At 40.6% G+C, this 23422-nt stretch overlaps 1 protein-coding gene across 1 annotated transcript in view; it reads right to left on the bottom strand.

The window, feature by feature from the left end:
- Nucleotides 1-20353, bottom strand: part of LOC148999591 (vacuolar protein-sorting-associated protein 33 homolog) — a 56417-nt gene extending 36064 nt beyond the window's left edge. Inside the window, 10 exon segments of the mRNA XM_089139691.1 lie at nucleotides 4461-4555; nucleotides 4755-4811; nucleotides 15500-15544; nucleotides 15653-15760; nucleotides 16581-16646; nucleotides 16743-16853; nucleotides 17320-17514; nucleotides 19888-19968; nucleotides 20061-20100; nucleotides 20199-20353. Coding sequence (XP_088995817.1) covers nucleotides 4461-4555; nucleotides 4755-4811; nucleotides 15500-15544; nucleotides 15653-15760; nucleotides 16581-16646; nucleotides 16743-16853; nucleotides 17320-17514; nucleotides 19888-19968; nucleotides 20061-20100; nucleotides 20199-20251 — 851 coding nt within the window. The 5' untranslated portion in view covers nucleotides 20252-20353.
- Nucleotides 20354-23422: the final 3069 nt, after the last annotated feature.

Raw genomic sequence — 23422 nt, 5'->3', positions numbered from 1 at the left:
AGTGTTGTCCATATGGTTTCATTGCAAGTTTTGCTACGGGCGGCCAATTTTTATTGCCAAAAAATTTTGAAAAAATAATTTTATATTTTAAAAGAATACCTAAACAAGGGAAAAATTACTAGTTGGGTACATCATTGTTTCTTTGCTTCAAAAAGAAAGTATTTTGATGGTGTTCAACTTAAGCAATCATTTTGTGCATGCAACAATGATCATGTCTAGGAGTAGGAGGCAGTCAGAGCCACATATGCAGGACGAGGGTGGTTCCGTCCCCCAAAGCAGGGGGATGACAAAGAGGAGAGGCGTGATGAGGGTGGAAAGCAGATACTAACTGCTTTAAGACCCAGTGTAACTTCTGTGACTGTCAGAGATGGGAGGTGGCATCAGTAGGTTTAAGGCACACCTCACCAACAGTTTAAAGGATGTTGTGGTGTGCAACATGGTATCAGTAAAGGTTGTACACACAATGAGAGAGTTGGAAAAGGGGGCAGAAAAGAAGAAAGCAAAGAAATTGTGGTGACCACACTTGATGAGGCAGTAAGAGGGCCTTTTTCTTACCCCGGTGATTCTAATTTCGATGAAAACGATGATGATGATTCTAATTTCAATGAAAACGATGATGATCCCGTTGATGTATACAACCAAAAAGGCCAAGTAGTTGAGGCGTGCGATGGCAGAGAGCACGACATTGTTGCATCAGGAGCAGGAGAAGGCCGAAGGCAATGCAAGAGTTGGTCCCTCTAGAGCTACAAGAGCTGGACCATCTAAGTCTAGTGGTGTTTTTGGGACGTTTAGGAGGTCTCAAAGTCAAAGGGTTGCTCCTCCATCAGCAAATATGCCATGACGATAAGATCCCATACTAGAGCAGGATCCAGATGTTTTCAACCCAAGATCTCAGTAGCTTGGAAGAATATAAAGGGCAAGGTGAAGGAGATGCTGGCTAAGTGGATGCTCTTCAACACCATTCTAGCCAACACAAACAAGGCCCTTACTATCAAGCCATGATTGACACCATTACATAGGCAGGTCCAAGTTAATTTGGCCCCACCCCTCATAAGGCCATGACCAAGCATCTCACATAGCAGAAGGACGAGCTTATAGAGTACATTGCATCGATGAGACCCCTTTGGGAGACATATGAGGCAACCTAACGTGTGATGGATGGAGCAATCCAACTAGAAAGTCTATCATCAACTTTATAGTGTATTATGATGGAAGGACCATATTGAAATCTATGGATCCATCGAGGTGGGTGAAAGACCACGGGTACATTTATAGGCTCCGGCAGGAGGTGGTGGAGTGGGCAGGGATGAAGAATATCGTGCAGATCATCACCAACAACAGCAGTAACTTTAAAAGGGCCGGCGGCCCGGAGATTGATGACACAGTCCAAAGATTACAATGCCTTTTGGACACTGTGTGCAGCCCATTGCATCGACCACATGTTGAAGGACATTGGGAGGGTCAGGATTGTTGAGACTTGAGAGCGTTATGGACAGGGCTAGATAGGTGACGAACTTTATATACAATCACAGCTATGCTCTTTGCATGATGAAGGAGACATGCAAGGGTGACATAGTGCGACCCAATATCACAAGATTTGGCATGAACTGCATTGCCTTACGGAGTATTGAGGGCAAGAGATCTGGGTTGAGATCCATGTTTTCATCTCAGCAGTGGTTTAATTGGAGATGATCCAACACCCAAGGAGGGCCCACAGCACACACTACTATATCATCAGAGGACTTCTGGAAACAGTTGGGATAGTGTTAAAGATGATAGACGCCATTATAAAGGTCATACATATGGTGGAATCTTCCATGAAGGGGCTAACTAAGCCCCATCTGTACGCAGCCATTAAGGTGATGAGGGAGGCTGTATATCAAGCAAATCCAAGAGGCTGCAGGAACTTCCTGAAGATCATAGATGATAGATGGACTGCACACCTTATGCATCTACTGCATAAGGCTGGTAAGTAACTATGCAATTCGTTGGTAATTCATTTAATTAATGTTAAATTCATAGCCTATATCTAATTCTGAGTTTCTAAATTGTACAGCTCACTATCTCAACCCCAAATACCAATACAGCAACTGTTTGGGGTTAAATACAGAGCTAATTGAGGATATGATGGTCATCTTTGCAAAGTTGGAGTAGGACTCAATGCTCCAGTCCTTGAGATAGTAGGTACGTAGGACCTTAGGAGTTACATTTGAATTTTCCAAGAATTTAGCTAACTAATATTACAAATTATTGTAGATCAAGGTTTTCAGGGATAGATTCAACTCCTTTGGTTCAGATGCTACTATGCAAAGAAGGGGATGCACAAATCCAATTTAGATCAATAACTCATATAGAATTATTACATTTTATAAATTATCACATTATCTATTAAGTAATAACCTAATGCTTTTGTTATAATGCAACTGAGTGGTGGGTTCTCTATGGTGGGAGTGCAAAGAACCTCAGGAGAGTGACGATTAAGGTGCTCCCACAGACTAGTTTTGCCACTAGATGTGAAAGGAACTAGAGTACCTTTTCCTTGATCCACTAGAAGAAACGAAACAGACTGGGTTCTGAGTACCTAAATGACCTTGTCTTTGTCCACTACAACATGAGGTTGAAGCTCCAACACATATGAACCCAAGTAGAGGTAACAAGCAGCAAGACATCAGTGATCTTACATATATCTTCTAGGTGGACTCATATGGTGGACCTCCTCGTCGATTGGGTGAGGGATAGGGGTGAGCGGGCATTGGACCAGCCTGGAGGGAGGCCTGACCGATATATTGCTCAATAGTTGGGCGTTGATGTCGATGAGTTCATGGCTGACGAGGGTCGAGTACATGCACAGGAGGCAACTGGTGCTACTATTGCAAACAAGGATTGGCCGATGCCCCAAGGCCCCCAACGCAACGATGAGGTTGTGCCTTCAACATATATGCAGGATGTGGACGAGACCCAACTTCCTAGTCAGACTTAGGCCAGGGGTGATGGTGGTGATGGTGGTGGTGATGACAATGATGATGACGACAATGATGACAGTGGTGGTGGTGGTGGTATTGGAGGTGGTGGAGGAGGACAACTAGAGCATATGGCGGTTCCACCACCAGAGACACAACTGAGCCCCATTAGATTCATCGGGGAGTCATAATTCACGCATGCCCCCCAAATTGAGCACCATAGTGGCATACCTCGTCATAGGGACCAGGGACTCCACATTTAGGGGTTACTCTACAACGCCCTGTGACCAAATCCACTCATCAAAGCAGACAAATGTGGACATGGCTAACTTGGATAACTCAATAGGATCCATAAGCTTGGATAGTCAGGAGAGTGTGGGGTTCACAACATACACGGTTTATGGGTCTGGCTACAAATATGGAAATGAATATGGCGGAGCATATGAAGGCTCATCTGCTAATTTGAGTGGTGTTGCTAAATATGGATCATACCAGTCCACCACATATGAATTTAAGGATGGATTCACATTGTCTTGGAGTCCATTTTTTGTTATACCATACCATAGCCGCCGCCACGACAAGAGCCACAATACCTTAGTCGTTTCCCTTATGATTGATGACACATGACTTAGGATGGGTTGGCTACTTTATGTGGATGATGCTACCTACAAAAGTGCAACAACTAACTTCATGAACAACTTTCGGCATACCATGTCATGGGCTCATGGCTCAGTACATCGAGTATACACAGAGCTCTATGGGTCAAGGGATGGATCCAGCCTGCCACAGCAATTATTAATTAGGTTAGAGTAGGTCTCATGTGTATTGTAATTGTGGACTTCTTAGTCCTTATATATATCTTCCCCGTTCATTTTAAATTTTAATTCATTCATCTACTGTCATGCTATACTGTTTTAACTGTGTACTAACTTTTGAGTTCTACAGTACACTTCTACTCGTATATTGAATTCTAGTTGTTGTATTTGTTGCTGCATTTTAATGAAAATCTTAGTGTTCTCATGCATAATATCCATATTTTCATCTGTTAATGCATGCTCTAGACTTCCAATTTTGCCTGCATACAATCGGGCATGTGTTGATCAATAACACTACTTCAAGTTACGTTTCAGGAAAAAATAACACTTCCATTGCGTTTATTGACCTCAAATTAAGCTGGTCACAAAAAACTAGGCCAAAAAACCCCCCAAAAACCCACCGAAACATGGCATCGGAATTTTAAGGAAAAAAATCCAAAAGTTACGGCCTCTTCGCCCATTTCGCCCAAGGGCAAAATGGCAAAACTAACGCAATTTTGTTCCTTGATATAGTCAATGTTGAAAGGGAAAAAGATGGAATGTCCATGGTGGTTTTTAAACAACTTTATAACATTGGACCTAAGTTTGTTATCTGTGAAGCTGAAAGTAAGGTCACACATAAAAAAGCAACAATGCTAGACACTTGCAGGGAAAGGACCAAATTTTGATTAGGAAACCAATTTACCTTGAATTAAGTGGAACCTTCACTTTTTTCCCCTCTTGTTGGGCACCCATAACAGATGCATCAAGCTCCACAGAACCATTATTGATACGCAAAAACTGCAGTTTAATTGTCAGAAGAAGCTTATGAAAAAATCTAAATAAAGATATGTATCGTGTAGAAAGACCAGTGATAAGTCCTATTGTAAGAAGGGAACACCATGTTTTTTGTGAACTTATAATTATAACATATACTTGCACTTGCAGAGTTTTCAAACAAGCAGGCAGAATGATAAATTCATTAATAGAGCAAGCATACCTCATCAACCAAACCTTCATAAGTTAACTGAGAACACATGGGTGTAACCATGTCCACCTGCATCCAGAACAAAGACTATTACTCTCTAAACATTTTAGATCAGTTATCCACATAACCATTATAATTGATGATTAACTGGTAGTAGGAGGAGACAAGTAGTCACACAGTTACAAAAACCCCCCACCACTCTCTAGTTTATAAAGCAGAAGAATACACTAATCGAATGGGTCTTCTGTTTTTTTGTTTTTTTCTGGGAGGGAATTTGGGAGAGAAGTGTAGGTATATTGATGCAGTGGAATCACTTGAAATGGCCAATTTTATTAGAACTTAGTTTTCCATTTTACGGGATAGTAAAAGGTCTTCTTTTTTTTTTTTTTTCTTTTTTTTTTTTTTTTTTAAACATGACAAGTGTTTTAGTCAGTTTGGAATAGGACTTTATAAATCCAGTGCTGTCTTGAGCAGGTTTCTTTCATTATTTTACTTTCCCAGTCAATTTAGGATACCCTGTTGGTTAAAGATTGAATTAGTTCTTTTTGTATTGGTGCTTGAGTCTTCTATGTAAAGTTCACACTGGGGACCAGCACTATGGACACACAAATTTTGAGTTAATGAATTTAGCTTGAAAGTGGGTGAGCATTGGCATAATGACTAAGCTAAGCTATTGAAAAATTCAGGATGTGGATTCAAACATGGAAACAGTCCGTCCAAGAAACAGGGGTAAGGCTACAAGCACATGCCTCTCCCAGACCTTGCAGTGGTAGAATATATACACATATATATCTATACACACACACACACATATATATATATTAATATTATTTTTCTATTTTATTTTTTTAATTTGGCTTTCCTAAACCCTAAACACTCCAACTTTTCTTTTTTTGGTAGAACAAGCTCAAACTAAATGAATACAATAGAAAACACAATCCATAGATATAATATAATTGGTTGTTGGCTGATTCCTCTGACTGGTTTGAACTCTGTAACAAGGAAGATGAAGTTGGCTTGAGCAAAACTCATTGGTATGAGAGGAAGCTTGAGAATTATAGCAGACAACAACTAAATGCGACGAGATAAAAGAACTGAGGGCAAACTACCCATCAGAGAAAATCTAAATCAAAAGCTTCCTCCTAGACAAAATTACTATCAACAAGCATTTAAAGCTGAAGAAAAATTGAAGCAGCCAGACATACAGAGTTCAGTTTGCAAGTTGGAGTGTTGCCAGTGTGATATCAACAATGTTAAAGCACAAGCTGAGCTTAACTTTGCACTGTCGAAGGAAGGACTCGAATAAAACAAGCTTAAAGTTGAAGATAAAGCTGAAATGATCACAGATCACTGACGGTGCTTGACACTTCAAAGACGGAAGGTAAACATGTTGAAAATTCTATTAAAGAGGTATACATTGAAGACATCAGAAGTAAACAAAACTGAACCACTGGAAGATGAGGCGGTGTTCAAGGACACCCCACAAGAAATCATCAACATTATTTGTTCTTGAAGAGATAGAGTTTGTGCCCAATTCTTCAATGAGAAGGCTTCCAAAGCTGAGGATTCCTGTTAGTCACAGACTCACAGTTGATTATAATTGAAAGATAGAGCGCACAGGGTTTGTATGCCACCAAGTTATTTGAAGAGAAAGTTTCATGCGTCAAAAACTACATTCTCAACTGACAAAAATAGGGATTGAAGTGTTTGAGTTCTTCTGTATCTTTTATTCGGAACTTCAGAATCAATATATACACAGCGCTATGTACAAAATAGCAAAATAACCTACCTAGAATAGAAAATTACTATAACAGAAATACCTATAATAGAATATTACAATAAGATCTACTTAGAGTTAGAAAATTACAATAAGAGATATACTCCTACAATAAAATATTACAACAAGATTCTAAGATTTTCCACATCAACATCCACAAGCTGCCAGGGTTCACTATGGTTTGAAGATGGATTTCCTCATTTCCACAACATAAAATTGACTCCTCGACTTGGCAAAACTTGAGTGAAGTATCTTTAAGGCAGGAAAGAATTGATGCAGTTAAATCACCTGAATGGGCCTATTATATACAAAATAAGCTTTGGTTAATTAAGTGTTAAGCATCCGATCCAAATTCTCTTCATTGTAAAGGGCAACTTAATGCTCCTATGACATAGGCATCTGTAACTGTAATTTTTTATGTATTTAATTGTAATTAAATGTTGTAGTTAGGCTATATTTGTATTTTATAAGAAAAATAGTGTTCTGATTCAGTTTCCTAGTAAAATTAGGTCCTTTTTAGATAAGATTTAATTAGGCTTAGATTAGTGTTTGAGGCGCTGATGTGAACTGGATCCAGGATCACCCAAAGAAAGTCCAAGGAGGTTGCCAATACCCTGCGGCCCCCTACCAAGGAATATCGGCCAGCATAAGGGTATTTTGGTATTCTTGGGCCCCTTAGTCTAACCCAATACGAACTAGTTTGATTCAGAGTCCTGTTAGGAGTTAAGATATACTTCTATTTTTGAACTTCAGTCCTTATTTCTCAAGTTATTGAAGTCCTAGTTAGGTTGGGATTCCCAAGTAGGAAAGAATTCCCCTAGTTACAATCTACTTCCTACAAGGATTCCATATCTACTTTTATTTTTCAATTTGGATCCTTCTAGAGTAAGATATGATAGAGTCCTTGTAAGAGTATGAATCTTTTCTTTAGTCGAAGTAGGAGTCCTAGCTTGAGTTATTCTCCAAAGTCAAGTCCTATTGTGTGTTTTAGACTATAAATAAGCCTCTGTATAATGCAAAAGGCAGATTATGACTAATGAAATTAAGATGACATTTGAAGGAGCAGCTTTAAGGTTGGGGGTTCCTAGAAGGGAACTTGCAGCAGCCATTACCTGAAAATTTTCTGCAGAATTTTGAAGAAGATGTTGAATCCTTGCCTCCCTCAATACCAACCGACCCTCACCCCCAAACCAGACTTTGTTCTCTCATCCATTCCACCCGCAGACTATACCAAACCCCTCAAACCCTTATTCCTGCTAGCACACCCCCTCCCTGATGTAAATCATTTCCAGGGGCAGCATAGGGCTTAAGGTTACTTCCCAAACCCTACTACCCCTAAGCATACCAGGGGTATTTCGGTCACTTTGGTAAATTTTATTGAGTCCAAGATTATAGTGTAACTGGGTCCAGCATATTAGTGGGACCCTAGATCTACTTTTATTTTTGCAATTGAGTCAATTTTTTGTAAGTTATTGAAGAGTCCTTGTTAGGGTAGGATTCCTTAGTTGGGAAGGAGCCCTCTAGTGTTGTCCTACTTCTTGCAAGGATCCAATATCTACTCTTAGAATTCGATTTGGACTCTTCTAGAGTGAGATTTGAAAGTTTCTTGTGTGAGTTAAAGTACTAAGAGCTCTATTTTGAATTGGTTTGCAAGTTAAGAGTCCAGGTTTGTTTTCTTTTTGAAAGTTGAGTCATATTACGTTTTACTTCATGTGGGCTTTAAATAAGCCACTCTGGGTTGTAACAAATCAGTCTTGAGTTATTGAATAAAATCTGCGATTGAAGGAAGAGTGGAGTCGTGCAGCTCCTAAGAGAAATCCCACAGCTGTGTGTGGGTGATAAATTTTTGCAATTCTTCTTCAAGTTCCCCTCCTTCAAGCCTGCGGCAGCAACTAAACTCAAGCAACACAGCAGCTTCAAGTCCTCCCATTCAAGTGAGTACAAACCAGCCCCTCCCCAACCCCCTCCTACCCCATGCAACCATCCCTTTCCCCCTCTTCTGTCCCACAGCAGCATCCACCACCCCCCCTCCTTCAAGCCTGAGGCGGCAACTAAACTCAAGCAACACAGCAGCTTCAAGTCCTCCCATTCAAGCGAGTAAAAACCAGCCCCTCCCCAACCCCTTCCTACCCCATGCAACCATCCCTTTTCCCCTCTTCTGTCCCACAGCAGCAGCACACCCCCCCCCCCCCCCAAAAAAAAAAAAAAAAACCTCTAAAACCCTGGATTCTCAAACCCTTTCATCCACTCCCTACCTGTCACGGTTTTGAGAAATTGGGGATCTGAGAAATAGAGGGAGAGATGGAGAAGAAGAGGGAATAAAAGAGTAAGAGTTTAATGATCTCGATGCTTTCCATTACGCCAGAATGCATTATATAGCACTGGTATTATAGATCTTTACATCTGTCCGTAATACTCTATGTTATGCTGTGTCTAAGGTATACTACAATTAAGTATAATAATCCTGAAGGTAAGTGGGCTGCTTATGGACCCTTGTAGGTCATAATGGGCTTAGCCCAATATCCTGGATATTCATGACATTATTCTCGCCTGGAAAACACACCTTGTCCTCAAGGTGTAAGCCAGGAAACTGCTGGCGTATTTGAGAAGCTTCCTCCCACGTGGCCTCATCAGGAGATAAATCTTCCCACTGAATAAGGAGTTGGGGAACAGCAATATTTACACGCTGCAAACGACGCCGAGCAAGTATGGCCAAAGGGCGGAGCTGTGGAGCGGGAAGAGCAGGGAGCATCATTGGTGTGCCAGCATGTCCAACACACGGTTTGAGCAAGGATATATGAAAAACAGGATGGCTGCAAGAGTACGCAGGCAGTTTAAGCTCATAACCAACACGCCCAATCCGTCGGAGAACAGGGTAGGGACCGTAGTACCGCAGGGAAAGTTTCTGGTTAATACGTCGGGCAACAGTCTATTGCCGATAGGGCTGAAGACGTACAAAAACCAAGTCCCTAGGTTGAAACTCTCGGTCAGTGCGCCTACGATCTACTTGAGTCCTGACGCGATCTTGGGCACGCCATAAGTTTTGTTTGAGCAATCAGAGCATACAATCCTGATCCTGGAGGGTAGCATCCACCGCAACGTTGGGAGAAGCACTGGGGATGTACCTGACGATCGGCGGCAACAAACGACCATATAAAGCCTCAAAAGGGGTACTGTCCAGGGAGGTATGATGTGCTGTATTGTAGGAGTATTCCACCCATGCCAGGAATTTCTGCCACGACTGAGGTACATCACTGACAAAGCACCGGAGGTAAGATTCGAGGCGTAGTTTAAGGGCTTCAGTCTGATCACCGCTTTGGAGATGATACGCCGAACTCATCGCCAACGAAGTGCCCTATAAGCGGAAAAGTTCTTTCCAAAAATTGCTGAGAAAAATGGGGTCACGATTGCTAACAATAGAGCGTGGTAGGCCATGCAATTTAATCACGTCCAGCATGAAAACTTCGGCCACCTTAGTACTGGTAAAGTGTGTCGGCAGAGGAGAAAAATTGGCATATTTGGTTAAGCGTCGACCGCCACCAAAATCATTGACTTCCCTGCAGCTGGTGGGAGTCCGATGATAAAATTCATGGAGACTTCTTCCCATACTCTCTCTAGAACTGGCAACGGCTGAAGTAGGTCTGCCGGTGACGTTTGCATTGTTTTGACTTGTTGGTAGATTTGGCAACGGGCAACATAAGCTTTGGTGTCCTTGCGCATACCCTTCCAATACAGATTGGCCGCGAGTTGTTTGAAGGTGCACGGTGAACCGGCATGACCCCCGTTTGGTGTGGCATGAAATTCAAAGAGGAACTGTGAGCGCAGGGGTGAAGGGGAGGCGAGCACAATCCTGTGGAGGTAATACAAAATTCCATCTTTGAACACATACCCATTGCAGCATTCTGGACAGGTGCTCAATTGCTGACAAATGGCTTGTAATTCAGGTGAAGAACTAACTTCAGCCTTTATTTGCTCAACGAATTTTGGGACCACAATGGTGTAAGCGAGAAGCTCTAGGGCAAGCATGCACGATAGGGCGTCAGCAGCAACATTACTTTTGCCGGGGCGATATGAGATCTCAAATGTGTACCCAAGCAACTTCGAGAGCCATAATTGCTGTTCCAGTGTATGAATAAGCTGCGTGGTAAGTTCCTTTAGGCTCTGATGGTCTGTTTGAATATAAAATTTGCGACCAAGAAGATATTGACGCCATTTACAGATTGCTTGTATGACAAATAGCATCTCATCGAGCATAAGTAGATTCAATTTGGCCGCGTGTGGATAATTTCTTGCTAAAGAAAGCAATAGGATGCCCTTACTGAGAGAGGATCGCGCCGATGCCGATGCCAATGCCGGTGCCGGTGCCGGAAGCATCAATTTGAATAATAAACGGCAAGCTGAAATTTGGAAGTGCCAAAATGGGGGCCTGTGTGAGTAATTCCTTAAGCTGCAAAAAGGCTTGATGGGCCTCTGGAGTCCATGTATTGTCCCTTTTTGAGCAAATTGGTTAATGGGCTAGCCACTGTAGTGTATCCACGAACAAATTTACAGTAGTACCCCGAAAGTCCAAGGAAAGCCCGTACATCCTTTATATTTTTTGGAGTAGGCCAATGTGTAATAGCCTTTATTTTGCCTTTATCCACTTCAAGCCCGTGGGCTGAAATTACATGGCCCAAGTAAGATATAGTAGGTTGCCCAAATACACATTTGGTCCATTTAGCATACAATTTGTGGGCCTACAGTGTACTTAAAACTTGTTGTAGATGATACAAATGATCTGCCCAAGTATTACTGTAGACCAATAAATCATCAAAAAAGATTAGCACAAATTTACATAAATATGGTCGGAAAACCCCGTTCATCATTGTTTGAATGTAGCTAGGGCGTTGGTGAGTCCAAAAGGCATTACAAGAAACTCATAGTGCCCCTCATGGGTTCGAAATGCCGTTTTTGGTATATCTTCGAGCCGAACACGAACTTGGTGATATCCAGACCGGAGGTCCAATTTAGAGAAAACTTGATGATAATCCACACAAAATCACCACTTGCCGTCTTTCTTCTTGACTAGGAGAACAGGCGACGAATAGGGGCTATTACTTGGTTCGATAACCCCAATGGTTAACATCTTTAGCAATTGGGTTTCAATTTCATTTTTCTGAAAATATGGGTACCTATATGGTCTCACATTTACTGGTGCAGCCCCTGGTTGCAAATGAATGGCGTGGTTGTTGTCTCAGAATGGTGGCAGCCCCTTGGGTTCATCGAACACATGGGAATGGGCTGACAGCAAGGCCTGTAGATCCGGGCCCATAGGTACAGAAGAGAGGCCCATATCTTCTTCCAATTCCAATTTAAAATACCAAGCTCCTTTATGGACTGTTAGCGTTTAAGCCCATTATAGGTAACTTCTTGTGGAGTTTGTCTTAGATCTCCCGGTAGTCTAATGGGTTGGCCCAAATGCTTGAACTCAATAGTTAAGCATTGATAATCAAATAGAACATGCCCCAATTGGGCCATCCACTGAACCCCGAGAATTAAATCAGCCCCAAAAATTGGTAAAACATAAGCATCTACCTCAAAAGAATAATTCTGAATTTTCAAAGGTAAGTGTCTTACCAACCCTTCACAGGTGAGTCGTCCTCCACTTCCGACGATCACCGTGGTGTGTGGTACTGTCTCAGTGGCGCATCCCAATCATTGTGCGACGCGGCTTTGAATAAAACTGTGAGTAGCACCCCCATCGACAAGGATCTGCACTGGTTGTCCTTTAATATAACCAATGAATCGAATTGTTGTCGGCGTCGAATTACCGTTCATGGAATGATAAGAGAGTTCCTCAACTATTCCACCCGTATCATTTGCAATGATATCTTCGAGATCATCCCCAATCCCCTTGGAAGGGTCCCCTTCATCATCAAACTCCAACAATAGGAGTTGTTTCACCTTACACCTATGACCTGGAGCAAAACGATCATCACAATTAAAAAACAGACCCTGTTCTCGCCGCCTTTGCATTTCGAACGGAGATAGGCGTTTAATGGGTAAGGTGTTGTGTGTGGGTTGTGGTGGTGATGATAACAATGGTGGTCTGGGGGAAATTGGAATTGGTTTTGAATAGGAACGTCTTGGTTCATTACCATTGGGTTCTACCAATTTGGATTCCTGCAATTTGGCTAAACCCACCGCTTCATGTAAATCTGCTGGTCTAAATGCCAACACATCTTTACGGATATCAAAACATAATCCCGAAATGAAGCAACTCACTACAGCTGCCGGTGGCAATCCCACAACTCGGTTAGAGAGAGCTTCGAAACGACTCTAAAATTCGGCCATTGTGGTAATCTAGGTAAGCTTGAACAGCGTTGCTTGATGGTCTTCGTATGCTGAAGGCCCGAATCACTTCTCTAAGGCACGTGTAAATGCTTCCCAACTAGGCAAGTGGCTATCCTTATACATCCATTGAAACCAATCGAGAGCTAAATAGTCCATATAAAACGCTGATAACTGCAATCATTGTTCATCCTGTGGTAATGGAAGTCGAAGAATCATTCAGCCTTGAATATCCAATTTGATGGGTTTCGTCCATCAAAACGTGGAAATTCCAGCTTCATCGGTGCGCGGTTCTGATTTGAATTTTGGGAAGTAGATCCAGATGGGCGCGAGTTACCTGAGAAGGCAGAGATTTCCGTCACCGGAGATGCTCGCGGTGTTTGGGACATCTGACCACTGAGAGCCATTGTGTGACCAGTTGCGACATCTTGGTCTTTTTCTCCATCACCGTTGCCTGTAACTGACTCATCGAATCCTTTTGCTCAACGACAGCAGCCTGCAACGTATTCAGAATTTCTCCATGTTCAGACGAAACCATGCTCAATTGCTTCAATGACTCATCCATCACACGCCAGCGGGTTCCCTCAGCCATCCGGCAGGTCGGACCCATGTCACGGTTTACTGTGAAATTAGACTGAGAAATAGAGGGAGAGACAGGGAAGAAGAGGGAATAAGAGAGTAAGAATTTAATGATCTCAATGCTTTCCATTGCGCCAGAATGCATTATATAGCACTGGTCTTATAGATCTTTATATCTGTCCGTAATACTCTATGTTATGCTATGTCTAAGGTATACTACAATTAAGTATAATAATCCTGAAGGTAAGTGGGCTGCTTATGGACCCTTGTAGGTCATAATAGGCTTAGCCCAATATCCTGGATATTCATGACACTACCCCTATAGGATCGCACCTTCCCCTACACCTCACTCCTATTTTTAGTTTCCCCATTAAACCTTCCTCCATTAGGTTTTGTAATCTTCTGCAATTCATCTTCATAGAAACCCTAAACCCTAGTTTCATTAGAACTTCACTTAACTCCCTAAACCCTCAACCAAACTTCCCTTTTAGGATTACCTACTCCCATACCTTCTCTACCTCCCTTCAAACTGTATACCTAGCCAACACCTCTAGAGTCCCTATTGAACTAGGAGACCTAATTTTGAAACCCTAACCCTTTAGATGTAAATCTGAAATTAAAAATACAAACAGCAGCATCACTTCTTACCTAGCCAAACCCTAGAATTCGCCTAATTAACCCTAGAAACCTAACATTACAATTTCAGATCTGAAACCAGAATGATAGCAGGTTTCAACCCTTAAGACATAAAACCCTAAAGGTCCTAAGCATGGCTGAATCCTCTATAACCCTAACCTAATCATTACAAACCCTAAACCCACCCAAAACCCTTCCACTGAAGACACTTACAGTCTTAGAAGACTGCTGATTCACAGGAAACAGGATCCTAGAGTGACCTTGATTCTAGGGCAATATTCAAACAACTAAACCCAAGAATTTGGTTCACACTTCACGTCACTCCTCACCCCCCACCCCTTCATCGCAAGTTTCCCCTTTCCCTTTCCCCTTCCCAGACCCTGTGACAGCCCCTCATCCCTGGCCCAGCCTAGATGTCCCCTTCCCTCCCTAGGCCTGGGATAACATCCCCAGCCCATTTCCGCTTTCTTTTTCTTTCTTCTTCTTCTTCTTCTTCCTCTAGCTTGCAGCAATTTTGGAATCTCCCAAAATTAAAAAATCAGAGTTGCAGCCCCACTCTAAACCTTAGATTCCCCTAACCCCTTGACCTAGACCCACCTCCTTAGGATTTAGACACCCTCCCTATCTCTTACCTTCAACCCTAAGTGACAGCCCCTTCCTTCCTTCCCCCCTAAACCTTAGAAAATTCTGCAACTCATCCTCTTTTTAGAAACCCTAAATCTCCTTAACCATTCATCCAAAACATAAACCCTCTTAGAATCAATTTCCCTCAACCCTAAGAGACACTCAACTATAAAACCAATATAAAACTAACCCTAGTTCAAACCCTAGAATCTTAAGAAACCCTAATTATCAAAACCCTAAACTTGAACTTCAAATCTGAAATTAAAATTACAGCAAGGTTTCAGACTTGACTGTCTTAGCACTAGTTCCTAAACCGTAGCCGAACCTAACCCTGTTGCCTTTCCAACCCTATAACCCATATCCAGCCCAATTTCCCCAAATCGTAGGGTATTACAAACCCTAGATTTCTGCTGATTCACTTGAAGAGGATCCTAAGAGTGGACCTAGACCTAGGACTTGCATCAATCAATTAAACCCTAGATCCTGGTTCACATCAGGTGGTTTGAGTCTTGTTATAAACTTTTAAGAAGACAAGCTTGTACATCAATGTTGAGTAATGAATATGCTCCCTTCCCCTTAATTCTGTGGTGATTCAGAATGCACCTAGTTGTGGTAGTTGATCCAATAAATTCTTACTAAGTAAAAGACACTCACTATGGGGGAAGGTAGCACCATGAACTGTTTGGCAACAGAATTATTGAGCATAATAAAAGTAGCCGAAGCAGGCCAACCCATGAACTTTCAAAACAAAATCTGGCCAAAGTATTTAGCTTTCAGCCTCACTAATGAGGTTTTAAGGAAAAACAATTACCTCTCTATCCAACAGAATTAGTGTATTTATCTCTGAAGCACCAACCTGAATCCAACCAGCAAATAATCAGTGAATGACTGAAATCATCGACCCATCAAAGCACATTAACTGCAAAACCAACTTAACACTCAAAACAAAATTTATGATAATTACATCTGACGTGTTGACAGGGTCTTCCCCTTGCATGCGGCTCAGAAGATCAGCAACCCTGGCAGATGCTCTTCCTTTGGCCCTCACATTTTGTATCAATCCAAATGAAAACTGCAACACACAAACCAATAAAAAAACAAAGGAATAAGAGAAGAGAAAGGCAAAAAAAAGGGTAATCATAGAAAAAAGATAACCAAGCCATCCATGTCAGTATGACAGTATGAGATGTATATAACAGATCGGTTGATGCTTTTCATAAGATCAAGATGAATGCAAAACTAAATATGTCACAACAGAAACTGTAGCTTGACAGTTCTAGCATTACACAAATTTCAAATTTCTACATAGCTAGTCCTACAAAGTTTGTGAGGGAACTCCCAACAAGCTTTGGCTAGAAACCTTCGACTGCTACAGCTCCATAGATGAAAAAAACATTTGATAAGCAAATATGGAATGATTTGAGTTAGTTATATAGTCACTTAAAGTAACAATTACAAAAGTTACATTTCAAGTTATGAAACTTTCACTTGCCTTCCCTTTAATTCCCCTTGCAACAATTAAAGCCCTAGGGATAAAGATGCCAACTGGTCATGTGGTACCTGCACCTAGACAGGTGGAGGGGCAAAATGACTGCACCACCCAATGGGAAGGCGGAAATTCCATCCTGGATATGCTTGTTTTCACACACTTATTGGCCAACATACTGGTGCAGTGCCCATGTGACCCAAGCACTGTCATGTTCCCCCCCCCCCCCAAAAAAAAAAAAAAAAAAAAAAAGAACCTGTGATTGTGCTTATATGTTTATTAATTAATTATATTAGCTTGGACTCTTTAGAGTTGACCTTCAGCATTCAACCTTATATAGCTAGAGAAAACTATCTGAAAACAGGGAGCACATAAAGGAATACCTATAATAACAGGCAATACAAACCTCGAGTTTATGAATGGCTTTTGCGATATGCCAAAGGGCGCTTGTATCACCATCAACCTGGAACTCCTATTAAGAACAAAGCACCAAGGCCAGATTTTAGAAGCTCTGATGCAAACAGGAAGAGGGGGACTATAATACTCAAATGATTAAACATCAGCATACTTTATAAGCCGAGTCAAGTTCAAATGACAATACATCCTCGTCCAAGGGCAGTGCGTAAAGAGAGTAATCAGATATAGTCAACAAGTGATGAACTTTTTCTTCCTCTAATATCTGCAAAAACATTTTCCAGATCAAAAGATAAAAAGAAAAGATCTTAGGAGTTACCCATTAAACTTCATTTATTTAACTAAATAACTATCTCACTAAGAAGTGTCCTCAAGCATAATAAGAAGCTATATTTTACATAATTTTTTATTTTATTGTAAACAGCCAATAGGCGGCTCCTCATATTTCAGAAGATTAGCCTTAGCAATAAAATAAAGATTGGAAAACAGGTTAGGGATCCCAGTTCTGAAACTTAAAGAACCCCTATATATTTTGCTTGATAGTTCCCACCCCTCATAGAATGAATACAAATATGATCGGATATGAAACAACATGGCTTCTCCTAAATGCTGCATAAATTTCCTAATGCTGGCACTCAGAAACTTTCAGCAATCATAAATTTAGTACAAAAATCATACAGAGGTAGTTAAAAAGTAAAAATGCCACATAAACAAGTTCAGGAGCAGCTCACCTTCTCACAAGCAACTGTGCGACGGGGAACAAAACAAACAGAGTACTCCCTCTGAAATCCTTTGGAAATATCATGCTGAATTTGTGAAGAGATGAGCTTCATAAAACTTAGCTGAGAGCGAACAATATAGATTATTCTAGTACATTCTGTCAGAATTGGTTCAGCAGATAGATGCCGTAGTTCTACTCCAAGTTCCTGTTGAACATGCAAACACAAAACAGTCAAATACGGTTGAAACTTTGGGTTTCTATTGAAAGAAAGGTAAATTGGACAAAGAACTTGGACTGAATTTTAGGGCTTAGCACCATATGATGGTGGTCTCACTGCAAAATGACTTTTGGTGATTCATCAGACAACCTTAAGGTACACTGGAGAGACACCAGCCCAAAAGTCGGTGTATGATCATAGTATTCATGGACTTAGATCCATAAGAAGACTTTAAGCAGCCATTGTGCCCCTGGTCCAGCCCATCCGGGGCTTAGCTATTTAATTAATTGATTGTTATTCTGATTCCTAGTTTAACCAGGATTTCTTTAACCTGTGATTTTATTCAGCAACTAACTTATTATGGTTCTGATAGAGCTTATGTTTCCAAATTAGATTAGGGGTTGTTACTTCTTCTTTTTATCGACTTAAATATTAAGAGCTGCAGTTTAGTAACAAATATAAGTGAGATTGAAGGGGAAAAAGCATACTTCAGCTTGCTCATTGGTTTGTGAGAGAATATCATGAGATTTCATTGGTCAGAGACCAAAAACATGGTGAGTGGCCATGGATTAGATATTCTAATTTGAGAGAGAACACCCAATCTTTCTTCCCTTCTTTGATTTCCTTCTTTTTTTTTACTGGAATTTTCTGTAAATTTGAATAGCAATCAAAGTATCTACTGTTTCTGTTCCTAAAGTTTGCGATTCCATTGTGAACCAGTAATCATTTGACTAGTCTACATAAATTAGTATCAAATCTATATGTAACACCCTAGATCCATACACTATGAAGATGGAATCCAGTCACATTTCATAACTCATGGGTTACGAAAAACCATGTGAATTAAAGCCAAATAAGAAAACATTCCCCTAGGTCATGTCTTTCACAACATGCAGAAACAGTATCATGATAACATTGTAAAACAATTTGATAATACTAGGACAATCTTCAAACTAGACATAAGTACTGGTGGATAGTATAATTGAGGTTGTTAATATACATTCCAAAACCTAATGAGTAAATATCAAATGCACTTTTTTTTTCTTTTTTTTAGGGGGGGGGGGAGGAAGATGTGAAGAATTAAGAATTACCAAAGACAGAAAAATCACAGCAAACCCCAAAAGAAGGGCAGGAGTGGGGGATGGGAAAGAATAAACATGCAAAAAGAAAAAAATGAGACATATAATGGAAATGCCCCTAGGAAGCAACAATAAGCCTATTCCTTGTTAAATGTCCATTCTCCAAACTCTCTATTTACATCCCAAATCTTATCAATGATAACCATGTTATCCCAAATCCATTTATATAAGAGTATGAAACTATATAGTCAACATGGATCTCTAATGCTGAAACTTTACATTAAGTAAGCTCCACCACGTGGAACAAGGTTGACCTAATTGGGGAGAGCTTGCACCCAATGGAGACATATAAATACCAACCACAAGCAGTATTAGCATATGCATGGATAAAGACTTGAATTAAAAACATAAAGATAAAAGGAAACTCCATAATTTCATTCTACTGGCTAGGTTATGCTGCGATCATTATAATCTATCATTTGCGCCCATTAATAGTTAAAATGATTTCACCTTGTCAATCCAAAGTCTAGAATAACTCTTGATAGATTCCTTATCGGGACAAGTCCCAAAAATAAATCTCACTAAATTACCTGCGAAAGGCTCTATATCAATATCTTGCTGGATTGCATGCTCAGTCAAGTTCTAGAATGAAAAACTATCATTCACGCTTAACATTCTCGAGTATACAATTCTCATATTTCTTTCATTTAATATATAAGCTCCAGAGTGTAAACAAACCTCTAAGATTGAAAAGTACATGATGATATATAACTTAACACTTATTTTTCTTCATCTCATCACCATTATTCAAAAGGTAGTAAACATACAAGTAATAATATTTACTACCAGGTAATAATCCCCTCAGCCTCAGAAAGGTCGTCTCTTTTCAATTTCCCTCACCTACTGACAATACCCAGATTTTGTTGTTGTGTAGGTTTTCTGACCCCTGCTACCAAATGCGATAAACAACCAAAGTAACAACACGTTCACAGACTGCTTTTTCAACTTCTCATTTCTAGCTTGGTAATTTTATTCTGTCGGAGAAGGGTTAAATGCGGCTTGATATTTTCAATTGTTGGTGACACGGTTGCGTAGTGTTATTGATCCAAAGAGGCATTATAAAAAGGGTGATACAAAGTCAAAGACGATCCCCAATTATTTCCAGGCAAGTTAATGGATTATAGCAGTATGTTTTTCGTTCTTTTCTCTGGTAGATAGAAGTATGTACATTGAAGTATACTGAAGACTGAAACACAAAGATAGAGAGACTAAAGAAACGTGCCTTTAGACCGGATGTAGAGACGAGCAATGAAAGTGAGCCAGCAAGCTTTGGATCCAAAACTAAACACTTCTTCCCACGGAACTACAGGAGCAGAAACATTAAATTTCAAAACCCAATGTAGAAAATTCATTCTTTCGGGAACTCAGGCATAAAACAGTGGAAATATAACTCACATTCCTAAGGATATTCAGGAGTTCTTTCTGGGACTGCTCTCTGCATTTCGAGAAGATCGATGCAGACAAATTTCGAGGTCAGATACTTCTGCAGGTGGCAATCTTAAGTTTCGTAGTTCAAAAGTGAAATCGATATACCTGAGAGATGCGAAATTCAGAGGAGCGTTATCTAAATTCGGAATTTGAGCCATTTCAGCTACAAATTGTAGCAGAAACGCTGTTCACAATTTCTCTCCCCTTCCCCGGAGCAGGATGACAGCCGCTCGGAGAACTAAGAATTAATCAGACATGGTTACGAGTTTTTGTTTTGTTTTTGTATAAAGGCGTTTTTTATATATAGGATATTACATATGCCGCGGGTAGGAGTTGAATCTATGGGTGTCAATTTTCAATCCGAACCGTTAAAACCGGATGGAACCGGCTGTAATAGCCCGAACCAATCCTTAATGGGTCATAATTGAGCTGAGGGTCCTCAGCCCGAACGGTTTCGGGCTGGTCAAAACAACTTTTTTTTTTTTTAATTAAATAAATTTTAATATTTTATTTATTTTTTTTTTTTGGTATTTTTTAAATATATTAATGATCCATGAATTTAGGTGTTTGAGACGTTGAGACTCGAGTTTGAGTAGTTGAGAGTTGATTGTTAATACGTTTAACGATTTAAATTTTAAGTTTTACCTATTTAATTTTCAAATTTCATTTAGATTTATTATTTTAAAATTTAAAAGTCTTAATTGATAACTCTTAAGTCTTAATCGTTAACTTTTTAATTTTCAAATTTCATTTAGTTTTATTATTGGGCCCCGGGTACACCCGCCATCCCCCTTCCCGGGTGCGGGGCCGCCCTTGTACTCCCCCTTCCGTTGTCCCCCTCTTTTTTTGTTAACCCCCCTCTTTTTTTTGTGTTGCTCTCGTTTGTTCCCCCTCCTCGCTTGTGGCCCTTTTTTTTTGGGGGGGGTGGGGCTTTTTTGCCGTCCCTCCCCTGGGGTTCTTCTCCCCTGTGCCCTCTGCCGGTGGTTTTCGTTCCTTTGGTTTTCTTTTCCCCCCGTCTTTTTTCTTTTTTCTTTTTGGTTTTTTTTTGGTCGTTTTTTCCTGGGTGGAGGGGTTTGGTTGGTCCCTCTCTCGTGGGGGGCTTGTTCGTGTTAGATTTCATGGTATTATAGTTGGGGGCTAGTTATGCCTTTAAAATTTTAAAATCTTAATTGATAACTCTTAACTCTTAAGTCTTAATCTTAATCGATAACTTTTTAATTTTCAAATTTCATTTAGTTTTATTATTTTAAAATTTAAAAGTCTTAATTGATAACTCTTAACTTCGTTGTTTCACCGTCTACACATGATAGAAAAATTTTAATTTTTTATTTTTTGAGGGTGGAGGGTGGTTTGGATCAAGCTAATGCCATCACTTATCGTTGGATCTACTTTGAGTCTCCATCCTCTATCTTTATAGTTTTGTGTGTGAAAAACTAGGATTTGGAGTTGAGGAAAAAATAAAAATAAATTTCAATATTAATTTTTAATTTAGTCCAAACCATTAGCCAAACCATTAAGCCAAACCGTTAGTCAACCCAAACCCAAACCACACCAAACCGAAACCGCACCGAAACCGTTATCTTTTAAATGGGTTGGTTTGGGTGGGGGTTTTCACCCAAACCGTTAGGCCCGGCCCGAAATTGCTCCAAACCGCACCGTTGAAACCCCTAGTTGAACCCATGACCTCTCCACAGCAGGTTCCTAACCATCTTACTACTCCTCCATTGGCAGAATAATGGAAGTTCTTCAACGGAGAATGGGCTGGACATACTTGAGTTTTGACATTTGGGCCGCAGAGTTTGTTCCCTTCCAGGCCGGCTAGTCCCCTACACCGCCTTTAAAAAACGCTTCGAATCACCATTTAAAGGTAGCTCAATTGGTAATATTGGGACCTCTTCAATAAGAGGTTATGGGTTTGAATTTCCAGTACATCTGTACATGTAATAGCCCTCATCCCCTATTATAAAAAACTACTAAATTCCCAAAACAATAAAACAAAAAAACCAAAACAAAACAAAACCAAAAAAGGGCTTCGAATTGTCTAATCCTATGTCACTAAAGGGCTATTTATGGAAATTAAAAATACGATGAGCTTGATGTTAGATGGTGATAAGTAAAAATAATAACCAATTGGGTCAAACCATGATCGGTTCGAACATCTCAATCAGGACCGGTTCCAGAGGTTAACTCATTGGTGCCTTGAGCATTAATGAACTCGACAATTATCAAAAAGATCGTGATCCTGCCAAGTTTGGGATAGGCAATCATGCCCATAAGGAAACTATAATTAACCCAGATTTTGGAGATTAAACCCTACAATTGAGCGCTTACAAATAACATTGGCGAACTGATCCAACGACAAGCAATGAAAGGTAAACCCTATATAAGCCAAAGCATAACTCAAATAAAAGGTAACTAAATCGTTTCCCTCCATTAAATATTGCAATTAAGCTCTGCAGCTTACCAAAGCTCTTTGGTGGTGCTCTTATTGATTTAACCATCGGAGGTGGCTTCCTAACTACTGAGTCGGCTCACGTCTGGCGTTTGTTTTGTAAGCTTCTATTGATTGAAGAATTCTCAAACCCATCATTTGGCGCCATTGATGGGAAATAATTCGAAAAGCCATGGTGGATACAAGATCCATACTTCAGAGAAATCAGAATCAGGTTTGCCCACCGCCTTTATACGGAAATCCCACACCCTCGAGTGGAGATCCGTAGCGAGATGTCGAACAACACAGAGAAGAAGAATCAATCGGGGAAGACGCTTGAACAATCAAAGGGAGAGATCCAAATGATCCCAGACATTCAGGATTAGATGAACCAAATGCAGGCTCAATTCCTTGACATGCAGGCGTTGCTAAGAACAATGGCAAGGCAGTTGGGAGCCCTGAGGAACCCAAACTAGTTTGATCAAGAAGAAGAAGCCTGAACGCAGGCTCAAGGAACAAGAAGGAGGACTTTACTCGAGAGAAGGCGTTCCCCAGGAAGATAAAGAAATTAGGCCGAAGAGCGAAATTTTCAGCAACCCCAAGACATAAATCTAAGGTGATATGAGGCCAAAGGGGAATGATAGGGAGTTCAAAGGACGAGAGAGCTCCCTTGGAGAGTGGCGACAGATGTACGAGATCGGTCACAAGGTAGCCGGACGGGAACCCTTACGAGGCTTGATAGAGGTTTTCGACGCATACCAAGGACGTCTTAGCACTCGAACAAGGAGAGCATTCAAACCCCATGCCTTAGAGCTGTTCAAATTGATCAAGAGTTGGCTAAGATAAATTAGAAGTTGGGACAACTTACCAAGGGCAATAAGGCAAATGACATATACTC

The sequence above is a fragment of the Hakea prostrata genome, chromosome 11 (genome assembly GCF_041222555.1).
Source record: "Hakea prostrata isolate BN-2017 chromosome 11, UWA_Hpros_2, whole genome shotgun sequence".
In the NCBI taxonomy this organism is placed as follows: Eukaryota; Viridiplantae; Streptophyta; class Magnoliopsida; order Proteales; family Proteaceae; genus Hakea; species Hakea prostrata.
Note: the sequence above shows the minus strand (reverse complement) of the source record. Positions and strands in the feature narration are given on the sequence as shown.